The sequence below is a fragment of the Bufo gargarizans genome, chromosome 1 (genome assembly GCF_014858855.1).
Source record: "Bufo gargarizans isolate SCDJY-AF-19 chromosome 1, ASM1485885v1, whole genome shotgun sequence".
Classification (NCBI taxonomy): Eukaryota; Metazoa; Chordata; class Amphibia; order Anura; family Bufonidae; genus Bufo; species Bufo gargarizans.
This window is the reverse complement of record NC_058080.1, coordinates 388719229-388733831: the sequence shown is the minus strand read 5'-3', so window position 1 is coordinate 388733831 and position 14603 is coordinate 388719229. Positions and strand designations below refer to the sequence as shown.

The following is a 14603-nucleotide window of genomic DNA, read 5'->3' as shown; positions in this document are numbered from 1 at the left end:
ACATGCTCCGTCTGACCGCAGTTCATCTGAGCCAAGCCTACTACACCATAGTGATCTATGATGCCGTGAGTTCCTGCCTGACCGCGGGTCTAATGTCCCTCTCACAGCATGACCATCCTCACCCGTCTGAAAACAGTCATAGGGCTCATGCACACAACCGTATGTGTTTTGCGGTCCACAAAAAAATACCGATGACGTCCGTGTGCATTCCGTAATTTGCGGAACAGCTGGCCCCTAATAGAACAGTACTATCCTTGTCTGTAATGCCGACAATAATAGGACATGTTGTATTTTTTTGCGGAACGGAAATGGAATGCATACGGAGTGACTTCCATAATTTTTGGGGGGGACCCTTTAAAATGAATGATTCCGCATACGGTCTGCAAAAAAAATGGAGCGGACACGGAAAAAAAATACGTTTGTGTGCTTGAGCCCTTAGGCTGGGTTTCCTTCTTCAGGTTTATGTGGACGTCAGGTTTGCAGGAGTCTGAAGTAACTTCGACCAGATTTATAAGATGTCTCACAGTGGCCCATAGTGTGGTGCAAGGATAGACACTTTTTTCTGACTCTATACCAACTATTGGTTGGGTTACTTTGAGATTTTAATGCCAGATTTTTGATTCAGTGTTGGTGCAAAATGGAGCATTTTAAACCCCCTGTTCCCAGAAAGCTCCACCCTTTAAACTAGGCCCCACCCCCTTGTCGAACATGTGTAGGAACTCTAGATGCACCATTTTGCGACACTTTTTAGACAGACATTTGGCACAGACACATTTGTTAAATCTGATCAAATGTGTAATAAATTTGGTTCATCTTTATGTCTAACACGTCTGTTTTGAGACGTTATGACCCTTTCTGTCAATAGATTGAGATATTTTTTGGGGATTTCAGGGCTCCAGATGGCGACCAAAATGGTCGCCAATGCGCCTTAAAATTTGCAGATGGCGACAAGACTTTTTAGGCTTGTCGCCATTTGCGACTTTACCGCCGCGATCCTGCACAGCCTATGTTCTCTTCAGTAGCACAGCACAGTCAGTGGAGAAGGAAGGAGTCCCTCCCTCTCCACTGTGACGCGGCCGCCACTACCACCAATGGGCAGATAGCAGGGAGGAGGAGGGGAGGAGCTGTCGCCACTGCGCCACCAATGAATGTAAAACCTAAGTATAGGCAGCGGTATCACAGACCCGGCACCCGGCCTCAATAACAGGGCATGCGGTAATTAACCCCTTAGGTCGCATGCCCTGTTATTGAGGCCGGGTGCCGGGTCTGTGATACCGCTGCCGACAGGCGTTAAAGAGGACCTTTCATGGGTACAAAGAATATTAACTTATTAGTAGTAGGCTACATAGAGCGGCGCCCAGGGATCTAAGTGCACTTACTATTAGTCCTGGGCGCCGCTCAGTTCACCCGCTGTGGCCCCCGGTAATTTCAACATTCAGAGCAAGGAGGAGGAGACGCCAGTGTCTGTCCTTCCCCTTGACAGCAGCGCTGACCAATCACAGCGCAGAGAGAGGGAGAAAAAAACAACTCCCTCTCTCTGCGCTGTGATTGGTCAGCGCTGCTGTCAGGGGGAAGGACAGACACTGGCGTCTCCTCCTCCTTGCTCTGAATGTTGAAATTACCGAGGGCCACAGCGGGTGAACTGAGCGGCGCCCAGGACTAATAGTAAGTGCACTTAGATCCCTGGGCGCCGCTCTATGCAACCTGCTACTAATAAGTTAATATTCTTTGGACCCACGAAAGGTCCTCTTTAATTACATTCATTGGTGATGCAGTGCTCCCTCCCAAAGCCTCACACCCCCCCCAATTATCACTGGCCACAAGTGAGAGGTATGTGGTGCTGTTTTCTCCTATATGTAGTGCTGGCTCACTACTATGACCTGCGTCTCATCTTCTCAAAGTCCTTTTTTTTTTTTTTATTATATGCATTTTAAATTTGGCGACTAAAAAATTTAATTTGGCTCCTAAATTTTTTAGTTTAGGAGCCAATGGCTCCTGGTCATTTTTTTTTGTCTGGAGCACTGGATTTATTAAAGGGTCATCCCAGTCTTTGGAGGGCATCCCAGAATGCAGAAAAAAGACCAGCGCTCACTTTTTCGGTATCAATACATATGACGTGTTTCAGCTTAGACATGAGCCTTTTTTCAAACAAAGTTAAACCATTTAAATAGCCCACTAGACACCCTGTGGTGGTATCACCTTGTCTTGATAACACTTTGTTTGGTGGGTTATGTGTGTGTTAAAACCACCCTAAATTAGGGCATTTTAGATACACTCTGGTGTTCCAGATCAATGTACCCCCCCCAGGGGTTAATATCCACGCGTGGCTGAGAGACTGGACACTGACACAGAAGTTGGTCAAAGCAATCTCTAACTTTATTACATGGGGGTAAGCGTATATACATCTTCAGAAGAGAGCAGTCCTCACTGAGGCTAAAACATTGTTTCATTGGTCAAAAAGGAAAAAGTGATAAGAGAAACAGAGATAACACTTCAACATCTGCGCAGTGAGTACCACTTTGGAATGTGAACTAATGTAAACATCTGGTTACCATGGAGTTTATTCTAACAAGAATACTGCCTACGTCATATGTGACACTTCAAAGAGGTGCTTCTCTATAGGCAGTGAATAATATATACATATCATCGAGCCATATAATTGGCTTACGCATTCCACCTGTTCATGCATAAGGCAATGCCTGACACTCTATGGGACACCTGTAGAAAGATGAGAAATCAGACACTTCCCACAGCACAGCTCTTTGCCCCCCTCTCTCTCCTCTCCAGTCTTGAAACAAAGAGGGGGGGTGGGCACTTGGAAGTAGAAAAAGTTAACTCATTATAATCCTAGATATACAAAATATAGAATAAAATTCACACATCTTTAACATGTGTTAGAAAGGGCTTGTGCAAGAAAAACGTTGAGGCCAGGTTGTTTTTCAAAATCATATAGTACATGACAATCTCTTCTAACAAAGCTAGAACCAGCCGTGTACCTTACATGGATCCAGAGATCTCCCCATTCATTGCTCTAATTTCTCTCCTAGATTTAGTTGTAGCTGACAGCTCAGTCGGCGTGTGCTTTCTTCTGCAGCTCTCTCCCTATCACAGCTCAGTCGGCGTGTGCTTTCTTCTGCTACTCTCTCCCTATCACAGCTCAGTCGGCGTGTACTTTCTTCTGCAGCTCTCTCCCTATCACAGCTCAGTCGGCGTGTGCTTTCTTCTGCAGCTCTCTCCCTATCACAGCTCATTCGGCGTGTGCTTTCTTCTGCAGCTCTCTCCCTATCACAGCTCAGTCGGCGTGTGCTTTCTTCTGCAGCTCTCTCCACAGCTCATTCGGCGTGTGCTTTCTTCTGCAGCTCTCTCCCTATCACAGCTCAGTCGGCGTGTGCTTTCTTCTGCAGCTCTCTCCCTATCACAGCTCAGTCTGCGTGTCTTTTCTTCTGCAGCTCTCTCCCTATCACAGCTCAGTCGGCGTGTGCTTTCTTCTGCAGCTCTCTCCCTATCACAGCTCAGTCGGCGTGTGCTTTCTTCTGCAGCTCTCTCCCTATCACAGCTCAGTCGGCGTGTCTTTTCTTCTGCAGCTCTCTCCCTATCACAGCTCAGTCGGCGTGTCTTTTCTTCTGCAGCTCTCTCCCTATCACAGCTCAGGAATGTGTCCTTTCTGCTGCAGCTCTCTCCCTATCACAGCTCAGGAATGTGTCCTTTCTGCTGCAGCTACCTAACCAAAACTGTTATAGCTTGTAACTATTGATTGGTGGCAGAATGGAACTGAAGATGTGCGTCCACCTCAGTGATGTTATTGAGGGGATAGAGAAATAAGGAACAGAACAGCAGGTGGCACTATACAGATACATTTTATTGAATAACTCAGTGGCTATGCAACATTTTTAATAACATTCAATAACAAAAGTGTTCAGATCCAGATGATGGTTTAAAGCAGGCATCTCAGACTGCGGCCCTCCAGCTGTTGCAAAACTACAACTCCCAGCATGCCCGGACAGCCTACAGGTATCAGCCTACAGCAGGGAATTGTGGGAGTTGTAGTTTTACAACAGCTGGAGGGCCGCAGTTTGAGATGCCTGGTTTAAAGCATTTAGAATGCTTTTCGTGGGCGGGAAAAAAATTATCAGTTGATAATATGGCTTAAAGGGGTTGTCACATCTGAGACATTGGTGGCATATCCCTAGGAATGTGACCCCGAAGTGAACGGAGAGCAGCCACACGTGCGCGGCCTCTGTCCATTTATTTCTATTGGACTGCAGAAAATAGCAGAGCGATCTCCCATAGAAATGAACGGAGAGCATGCCACACATATGCAGTGTGGTCTCCTCCACTTTCGGGGGGCTGTTCTGGAGATAGGTGCGGGTCTCAAAGATGGGATCTACACCTATCTGACTTTGATGGCATATCCTAGCGATATGCCGTCAAAGTCCCAGATGACAAAACGCCTTTGAGCCACCCACTGGAGTAAAATGCAAAGTCTCTCAACATTTTTAGCAAGTGAGGCCAAAAAGTCTGAAAGCCCTGTTTTAAGACTTTCTGAAGAAATCAAGTCCTGCAGTCCAGATGAATTTTCCCCTGTCTTCTCTTACTGAATCCTCTCCTGAATTTGGCTTTAAAAATGCATTAAAAAAAACAAGCATGGAAACCTAGCCTTTATTGGGCTCAGTCTGCTAAAGAGGATTTATAAATTGGACCTCCCATGGCTTAATTGAGGATCTATCGTTGAGCATCTTGAGAAGATGCTGTTAACCAAATGTTCTGCAAATTCTTAGGCAACTTGAAACGCACATTGACTGAGCCTTTTTTTATTTTTATTTTTTACTTTTGCATAAAATGCATTTCAGAATAGCTAAGTCCTTTTTTGTAATATATTAGCTATACAGACAGACATTGTTTTGGGTTGCATTCATACATGATACCACTTTAAAGCTGAGGAGCAAAATGGCTACTTCAGTTGGTGACCTTTTCTATGCATACTTGAATCTGGTGGAGAGAACATGTCATGAAGCTCCTCAAGATAGGCTTTTTGATAAGTGTTTGAGCTTTGTAAACATGAGTGTGGTTTATATATAACAGGGATTATTAGTCTTCTGCATATAGATAGACGCTCCATTATCTATAGCTCATGTCTCTATTTGGATTGCTGCTGACTCCTTTAGGTCTCATTAAAGTGTTCTTGTAATAATGATTTGATCTGCACTCTTTTTAGATTTTGGGACATCAGATAAATGATTTTACGCTTCCAGATGTCACTTTGGTTGGAGAACACTCCGATGCATCTGAACTAGGAAGAATGCTCCAACTTATTTTAGGCTGTGCTGTAAAATGCGAACAAAAGCAAGGTAATCCACAGCTACTATTATTGTATTTTTGGATATACATACTATATACAGAAATCTAAAGTTGGCCGTAAATGTAGGAAATGTCAGCTGCCTGTAGTGGTATTTATTTCTTATTACAATGGAGCCCCATGGGTGATGGATGCCACTGTATGCCATCCGTCACAGGCTCACAGTAGGCCTGAACATAATGGGTACAGAGCCATAGATTACTCAGTGTATTCCATTGTATCCAACCTTTTTTTTGTGGTTTATAAAGCATTTGTACTTTATTTGCAGAGTACATCCAGACCATTATGATGATGGAGGAGTCCGTACAACATGTAGTGATGACTGCCATCCAGGAGGTATGCAGAGTTTAGTCACTGTGATCCTCACTGATTCTGTTGCCTCTTTGGTCTAATAAAAAAAAAAAAAGAGCGTTAAAGAACCCTTTGGATGAGAGTCCAAATGATCTTAGAATAACTGCAGGGCGCCAAGGGGAGGAGAGACTATAGCCAAGGTATAGAAGGTGGGAGGCTGCTGGTAGTGACTATATATATAGAACAAACTACTACATATGTGAATACAGCAAAGAAAAACGGAAAAAAGAAAACACAGCCGCAATTCACTAATTGTCACTGTGATAAATGGTCAAAATAGAACTTCAGAGTAGAAGCATATACATAAATATAATCATAAAATCTGTTATCACCTAAAATAATAGGAAATTATCAAATGGAATAAAATCAAAGCATTTAAAGCTTTTTCTGTAAAAACAAAATTGTAAACAATTGACTCACTTCACCAGGGAGGTGGTCCGTGGGATAAGCTCAAGACACCCACAGACTCGACCCCCCCCCCCCCCCCCCCCCGCCTGGATCGCTTGTAGTAGTCCCACAGGTGGTACTTCTGGCAATTTCCTTTATTGGTATCACAGGTAGGCTCAACACATTTCGTGGGTGTTTTACCTGCTTCTTCAGGAACAATCACAAAATATATATAAAATTATTTTAGGTGATAACATAGTAACTAATAGTATATAAGGCTGAAAAAAGACATTTGTCCATCCAGCTCGGCCTGTCATCCTGCAAGCTGATCCAGAGGAAGGCAAAAAACCCTGTGAGGTAGAAGCCAATTTTCCCTACTTAAGGGGGGAAAAATTCCTTCCTGACTCCAATCAGGCAATCAGAATAACTCCCTGGATCAACGACCCCTCTCTAGTAGCTATAGCCTGTAATATTATTACACTCCAGAAATACATCCAGGCCCCTCTTGAGTTCTTTTATTGTACTCACCATCAACAGATTTTATGATTATATTTATGTATATGCTTCTACTCTTATTCTTAAGCTCTATTTTGACCATTTATTACAGTGATAATTAGTAAATTGGTGCCTTCTCTTTGGCTGTGTTCTCTTTTTTCAGTTTCTCTTTGCTGTAATTGGACCAAGGACAGCTCAGCCATAGGTTATATGGGATAGTAATTGACTTCGACCTCTGATGTGAATTACGACAATTCCGCAGCGCTTTGTGTCCTGCCGATTCTCGACATTGTCTGCCAGAGATGCGGACAGATCTCCGCCAGACTCTATTATACTGTGCTGGATGTAGTGAATTCCAGAAGGCTGTTCTCTGCCGGAACCTGCCTAAGCTATCGCTCAGCTATTAACTAATTTGCACCCTTCCATATACCTCCTGCAAATGTTTGTCACACTGTGAGGTATCCTGCTCCCACCTAATCCAAATGAAGGTTTAATAGTCTGCTTACATTTAAAAGGTTATTGCAATCTTATAGGTGTAAGGGCATATGCCACTGCACAATGGCCCCACATATGGATCTATGCAGCAGTTTACTGCGCGGCCTGGTGCCCTGCGAATGCAAGAGAATGCAGTGCTAAACCAACGCTATGGCCCGTTTATTCTTAGGATTGGTGGGGTTTTCAGAGGTCAGACCCCCACAGCAATGTACCATGACTTTATCAAATAGGAATAGCTTTTTGGTTATACCACCTTTAACAGGAATACTTTATTATTGAGGACCCACTCTCCTATTTAGAACTGCTTTCATCCAGTCATATTCGTAGGTTTGGGGACATGAAGTGCCTCACTAAGCCAATTATGTTAATTTGTAAGATTGCCATATTTCACGGTCCCAACTAGGCCAATGCCTTATCGAAAGCAAACTGCCATAATTGCCATGACCAAGGGGCGAGAATTATTGCCAACTGAAAAACTGTATTTATGGCATATTGTACATGCAGTACATACCATAAATGTTTGGTTTGGCTTGTTTCACATAAACATGAAGCAGATCCGGTGGGAACAGCCTGTTGGATCCGTCCCTGACGAGCGCAACTGTGCACTGCTGGAATTCCGTCCGGCCTCATTTACTAAAATGGAGATCGAGCCGCAACCCAGCAAACATGCCGAGGAGCGGCTGGACAAATATCATTCGTTACTCTGTTCCATCACAGAGCAGCCTGCCGGTTTTCATACAGTCATGTGAAAAAATTAGGACACCCTTTGAAAGCATGTGGTTTTTTGTAACATTTTTAATAAAAGGTTATTTCATCTCCGTTTCAACAATACAGAGAGATTAAAGTAATCCAACTAAACAAAGAAAACTGAAGAAAAGTCTTTTCAAGATCTTCTGTAAATGTCATTCTACAAAAATGCCTATTCTAACTGAGGAAAAAGATAGGACACCCTTGCCCCTAATAGCGAGTGTTACCTCCTTTTGGCTGAAATAACTGCAGTGAGACGGTTCTTGTAGCCATCTACCAGTCTTCGACATCGGTCTGAGGAAATTTTACCCCACTCCTCAATGCAGAACTTTTTCAGCTGTGAGATGTTTGAGGGGTTTCTTGCACGTACAGCCCTTTTCAAGTCACCCCACAGCATCTCAATGGGATTCAAATCTGGACTTTGACTTGGCCATTCCAGGACTCTCCATTTCTTCTTTTTCAGCCAATCTTTGGTTGATTTACTAGTATGTTTTGGGTCATTGTCATGTTGCATGGTCCAGTTCCGCTTCAGCTTTAATTTTCTAACTGATGGTCTCACATGTTCTTCAAGCACCTTCTGATACACAGTAGAATTCATCGTGGATTCTATGATGGTGAGCTGACCAGGTCCTGCTGCAGCAAAGCAGCCCCAAACCATGACACTTCCACCTCCATGCTTCACAGTTGGTATGAGGTACTTTTCTTGGAATGCTGTGTTTGGTTTACGCCAAACATGTCCTCTGCTGTTGTGTCCAAATAATTCAATTTTGGACTCATCTGTCCAAAGAACATTATTCCAGAAGTCCTGGTCTTTGTCAACTTTATCTCTGGCAAATGTCAGTCTGGCCTCGATGTTTCTCTTGGAAAGCAAAGGTTTCCTCCTTGCACACCTCCCATGCAAGTTAAACTTGTACAGTCTCTTTCTGATTGTAGAGGCATGTACTTCTACATCAACAGTAGCCAGAGCCTGCTGTAGTTCTCGAGATGACACTTTAGGGTTTTTGGAGACCTCTTTTAGCATCTTGCGGTCTGCTCTTGGGGTGAACTTGCTGGGGCGACCAGTCCTGGGCATGTTGGCAGTTGTTTTGAAAGCCCTCCACTTGTAGACTATCTTCCGGACAGTGGAATGGCTGATTTCAAAATCTTTTGAGATCTTTTTAAATCCCTTCCCAGACTCATAGGCTGCTACAATCTTTTTTCTGAAGTCCTCTGACAGCTCTTTTGCTCTCACCATGGTGCTCACTCTCACTTCAACAGTCAGGAGCACACCAAACTAAATGTCTGAGGTTTAAATAGGGCAAGCCTCATTCAACATGCAGAGTAACGATCTACTAATTATGTGCACCTGGTGTGATATACCTGTGTGAGATCTGAGCCAATTTAAGAGGGAATACATGTGAGGGTGTCCTATCTTTTTCCTCAGTTAGAATAGGCATTTTTGTAGAATGACATTTACAGAAGATCTTGAAAAGACTTTTCTTCAGTTTTCTTTGTTTAGTTGGATTACTTTAATCTCTCTGTATTGTTGAAACGGAGATGAAATAACCTTTTATTAAAAATGTTACAAAAAACCACATGCTTTCAAAGGGTGTCCTAATTTTTTCACATGACTGTAGGATCTGGTGTTGCCGGATATTCTACTTCACCACCGGATCCCCATTGACTGCAGTGAGGTCTGGCAGTGATCCGGCGGATCTCCGATTGCCGTCTTTCGGCTGGACAAAAACCGTTGCATGCAATGGTTTTGTTGTGCGGCCAACAGCCGACATTTGTGCCAGATCTCTGGGACAGAGTTGTGAACGCAGCCTAACATGTATGAGCTTTCTGTTTTTCCATAATACATTGCTTCTATACAACTTACTGTTTCATGTGAATGAAGCCTACAATTGGGAAATAAAATGGGATAAACGGCTTTGAACTCTTGTGACGTGTCTATTGTGTTTGCAGCTTATGAGCAAGGAAACTCCAGTCTCTATTGGAACAGATGCCTTTGCTGAACTTGACAAACAGGTAACTGTGTACTCTATGAAGCATGTCCTAAACATCTCATGTACCTACAGAAGTAGCCGTACATGTTAGATAGAAGTAGGTGCATGGTTGAATGACCATTTCATCCATACACGTTTTCATAAAAATTAAAGGTCTTTCATGATTTCAGAGGAAAGTTTCAAATATGGCCTACTTCTTTCCAAATGATGATGGTCTGTCATTGGTTGGCTAAAACAAACGTTTGTTATAAAATTCCACCTGGCAAATGTTCGAAATGGTTAAAATCCTCCTTTTTCACCAACTTTAGTCTATTGTGTATGGGTACCTTTAAGATATGGCTTAAAGACATATATCATATTAGCAACTGGCATATTTGTCCTTCCCTGGTATTCATTAAGACTGATTTCCAATGTGAATCATCTATGTGTAAGCAGACTGTATCCACACAAGTAGCATATGTATGAAGAATGTGCAGACATTTTGGTACGACCATTTTTCTAAATAGGGTAAAATCCAGCATGCCCAATGATACAGTACCACAGCACAAAATAGGATTTTTTTTTGGTACTCCCCTGTAAAATTCTTTTCTCGCAACGTTGAGAAGCAGACCATGGGTATAGCTGCTGCCTTTAGGAGGAGACCCTAAATGGAAAAAGCGTTAGCTTCCCCCACTCTCCATACTCCTTCTGCAGGCAGTGCTAAACAGTACACAATCATTAGTAGCAGCCAGGAGAAGCCAACAGAAGGTAAACTGGAAAACCAGATCAAACTCTAGATCGATCAGAACCACGAGAAGTGGGAGTTGTCCTAAAATCCAGCAAAATAACTTGGTGGGAGCTTTGTAACCCAATTGATGTAGAGAATAAAGGCTTTTACATGCAAGTACAAAAAAAATCCTATTTTCTTGCTTGTGTCATCAGGAAACATGGAACACAATGAGACATTCAAAAGCAGTCCCTGGGAGAGGTAATAAAACAAAAACATGGCACAATTGGGAAAGCTACCCAGAAACCGAGAGGCATCTAAAGATGCCAAGTGGGGCTTCCTATAAGAAAGAAGAAAAGGTGTGGAAAAGAGGACCTTCAGTGGTCGGACACACCTGGATTTACCAACCACATCCCGGTGATTGTAAGACATGGATGAGCCCTGCTTCACTGAGCTATACTGATCAAAAGGTGATCCTGATGCAAGGAACGGTAGTAGCCCTGGAGACCTCAGAGAGAAGGAGAGCCCACCTGACTGAAGAGGGTGGCTTTAGACTGAGAGGTCTGAAGCACAAAACAAACAGAAGAAAAGCTACATCTGATTAGCTTAGTATCTCCTGGAGGACTATAGCTAGTAGGTTGAGATAACTCTGTCCCCCTAGAGGCAGCAGCCTTACCCACAGTCTTCTGTGTCCCCCAATGACACAATAGATAAATGCAGACTCCAGTGCAGCAGCTAAGGATCCTACTTTTGCTCTGCATGTGTAAATGTGATTCCCATACAAGAAACTATCATACTTGTTTTCCTCCATTTTTTTTTTTGTAATTGCATCTAGTACAGCTTTCCACTCCCCTGCTACTGAACATTGCCCTGACAGCATCACAGCCTTCTTTACTTCACTTGGGACTAGGTTGCCGTTCCTTCTTCCTACTAAGCAGGAAAGATGCAGGAAGGTTATCGCTTCATTCTGGGGAAAGGCAAGATCCCAAAGGTCGGCCCCCAAAGACTTTCATTGTATCTGCAGACATTTGCTCTCTGCCTCACACTGAATCCGTCAGGGAGCTGCTGTAAGGGCTTAATGTGTAACCCTTCCCTCTGAACTCCTGACAGCTCATAAACACTCACTTAAGCCATATTCGTATCCGTTTGAAAATAGTGTAGCTATTAATGAGCTGTCAGAAATTCAGAGATAGAGACTACACATCGAGCCATCGAAGCAGCTCCCTGACAGATTCAGTGTTAAACAAAAAACAATAGTCTGCAGCTGTAGAACAAAAACTGTTGAAAATATTTAAGAGACCAATAAAAAAAATAAAAAAAATTGCCCAAAATAAGCAAAAGTGTCCAAAAACTTTAAAGGGATTGTCAGAGTTATGCAGAAATGTGGTCAATGGCGGGAACTGTAATAACATAACAAAAAACCCATATTGAATTTTTGGGATCTCTGCTGCTTATGGTGGTGCTAATTCTATGCCTACCCCTGGCCTTTATTTAATTAAGTAATATGAATGCTGCAACCACCCACTGGCCTCCAGGACGCACTGGCCATAGACCCTACTGCAAAATTCCCGGTGGGCCAATGCCCAGGGGGCTGCCGGTCGGATACCTAGTGATCTAATGCCCTCAGCCTTAATTAATGGTAGGAGCATCTGGTATTTGTGCATATGGCTGACAGAAGAAAGTGCCCTCCTCCATTCAGCTGTATTGCCAGCTGCGGACGCGGCAGTATTTTGTGCTGCATTGTGTATTTGGTTCTGCTGAGGCAGTATTTTGTGCCGCACTACAGTATTGCTGGCCCCACCTAATTATATTGGCCCTGCCTTCTGTCAATTTGGACCTGACTACAGCTTGGAGCCACTTTAAGTTCCCAGTCCTTGGTGGTCTTGTGCCATACACTGCCAAGGTCAGTATTTGGCTGCAGTGTCACTGCTACCTCCAAGTAAACAAAGACTGAAGGGGGGCATGGCGCAGAAGCATTGGGAGCTGCAGGGGGGTAAAACTGGTCAGTATTAAGGCTCTATTACACAGCCCCATGTGGCAGATGATTGTCGGGAGGGAAGCGTTCATTCCTGGCAATCGCCTGCCCGCTAACAGAGGAGACCGCTTCTATTACATGCAGCGATAGCAGCGATCTCCTCCGCAGCATGGAGAGGAGTGATCGCTATACCATTACTCGTCCCCATGATGTATATTGTTTTGCCGGTGGCAGATCGTAATTAGACACCGCGGTCTGCTGCCGGCAAATGATGATTTTATAACATGGCAAAAGATTTGCCAATCGGCAGCAGTATTACACTGTAAGATGATCGCTAACAAGCGTTCATCCCAATGTTCATTGCCTTTAGTCTCTGCCTTTGGCCACAATTTCCATAATTCTGACAACCTGTTGCGGTTTTCCAATTGTAATTCTTGGACATGCTGCTGAATAGATGTCGCCTGTGCTGTGGGTCCAGTCCTCCTGCTGCTGTTTGTTTGCAATGCAGTGGTGATGTGCAGGTGTATGGCATGGTTTTCAGCAATGTATGTATGATCTTCTAGCATTGTGCCAAAACCTTCAGAGGATGGTTGTACAACTAGACTAATAGAGACTGGACCTTTTAAACAATGAAATGTTTTTCACTATTGTAATAATTTCTTTAGCTAAAGAAAACGACGGAAGAACTGAATGAAGCATTGGCAGCGAAAGAGGAAATTGCCCAGAGGTGTCACGAACTTGACATGCAGGTTAGTGTCTGAGTGCCAATGTGACACCATAAATAGGCTGGCGTCAATGTGGACTGTTGGGATGAAATAAGACCTAAATGATATTATCCTAGTTCGTTTTTACTGCCATAGATTTGTCTCAGTATACTTGTGACCATTCATTTTCAGTTCATAATCACTATGCCATTGCTGTAATAGAAATCAATTCTTCATTCAATGGCTTCCTTATACACATCTGTTATGAACACTTAGGGCTGCAGTGTAAAGCATAGGGAATAAAACAGCAGCCTTTGGTGAAAGAGGAGGTGGGTTTCAGCCTTCTTCAGGCTAGTGTAGCAAGTGCTCATTCCCCATGAGTACTAGTTCACAAACTAAAATGAAATAATTCTTTCAAACACCACTATTTCAGAGGAATTTGTTACTTTTTGATTACAGTATCAGATCTAAAGCTTTTTATTCATAGATGGAGATAAATTCATTTAAAGCGAAATGCGCTTTGCATTCTGTTTGCATTCCTCACATATAAGGTTCGGGTTATCAGAGAATCCTGTTATGGATTCCACTACCACGGACCAGAACAGAATTCTTTGACAGCATGCACCACAGAAGTCCGTCATAATAGAAGTCTATGGCCAGCAATATGGTACATGCCGTCATAGAATTCCGTTCTGGTCCGTGGTAGTGGAATCCATAACAGGTTAGACTATGGAACTCTCTGCCTGAGGAGGTGGTGATGGTGAGTACAATAAAGGAATTCAAGAGGGGCCTGGATGTATTTCTGGAGTGTAATAATATTACAGGCTATAGCTACTAGAGAGGGGTCGTTGATCCAGGGAGTTATTCTGATTGCCTGATTAGAGTCGGAAAGGAATTTTTATTCCCCTAAAGTGAGGAAAATTGGCTTCTACCTCACAGGGTTTTTTTGCCTTCCTCTGGATCAACTTGCAGGATGACAGGCCGAACTGGATGGACAAATGTCTTTTTTCGGCCTTATGTTATGTACTATGTTACTAGGTTCTCTGATAACCTGAACCTTGGACGCCGAGCTTGAAGTTCGCTCAACACTAGCAGTCAACTTCACTTTTCAATTCAGTTTGGACCTTTTACTCTTTTTTCCATGATTTTGGTTCACTGCAAACGTTTCCTGACCTGTAATGTGATTTTTCACATGATACCTTATTTTTCTTTTCTTCTCCTCCCTCCCCAAAAGCTCCAGGCAGTGTAGGGACTTAGAAATACTTTAAACCAAAATGTGCTAACCGATTTCCAGCCATGTTTGAAGAGGATCAGTGACCTCTTTGGACATGTCTGTTATAGTAAGTTCTTGTATTCCTCTTAAAATAGCACTTTACAATTCTGGAGCATGCGCTGTAAT

At 43.3% G+C, this 14603-nt stretch overlaps 1 protein-coding gene across 4 annotated transcripts in view; it reads left to right on the top strand.

Annotated features, from left to right (window-relative positions):
• Nucleotides 1–14603, top strand: part of HOOK3 (hook microtubule tethering protein 3) — a 96350-nt gene that overhangs the window by 25916 nt on the left and 55831 nt on the right. For all 4 annotated transcript variants that reach the window (XM_044270662.1, XM_044270672.1, XM_044270681.1 and 1 more), the window contains exons 5-8: nucleotides 5216–5348; nucleotides 5625–5692; nucleotides 9779–9841; nucleotides 13166–13249. In XM_044270662.1, coding sequence (XP_044126597.1) covers nucleotides 5216–5348; nucleotides 5625–5692; nucleotides 9779–9841; nucleotides 13166–13249 — 348 coding nt within the window. The remainder of the gene's footprint in view (nucleotides 1–5215; nucleotides 5349–5624; nucleotides 5693–9778; nucleotides 9842–13165; nucleotides 13250–14603) is intronic.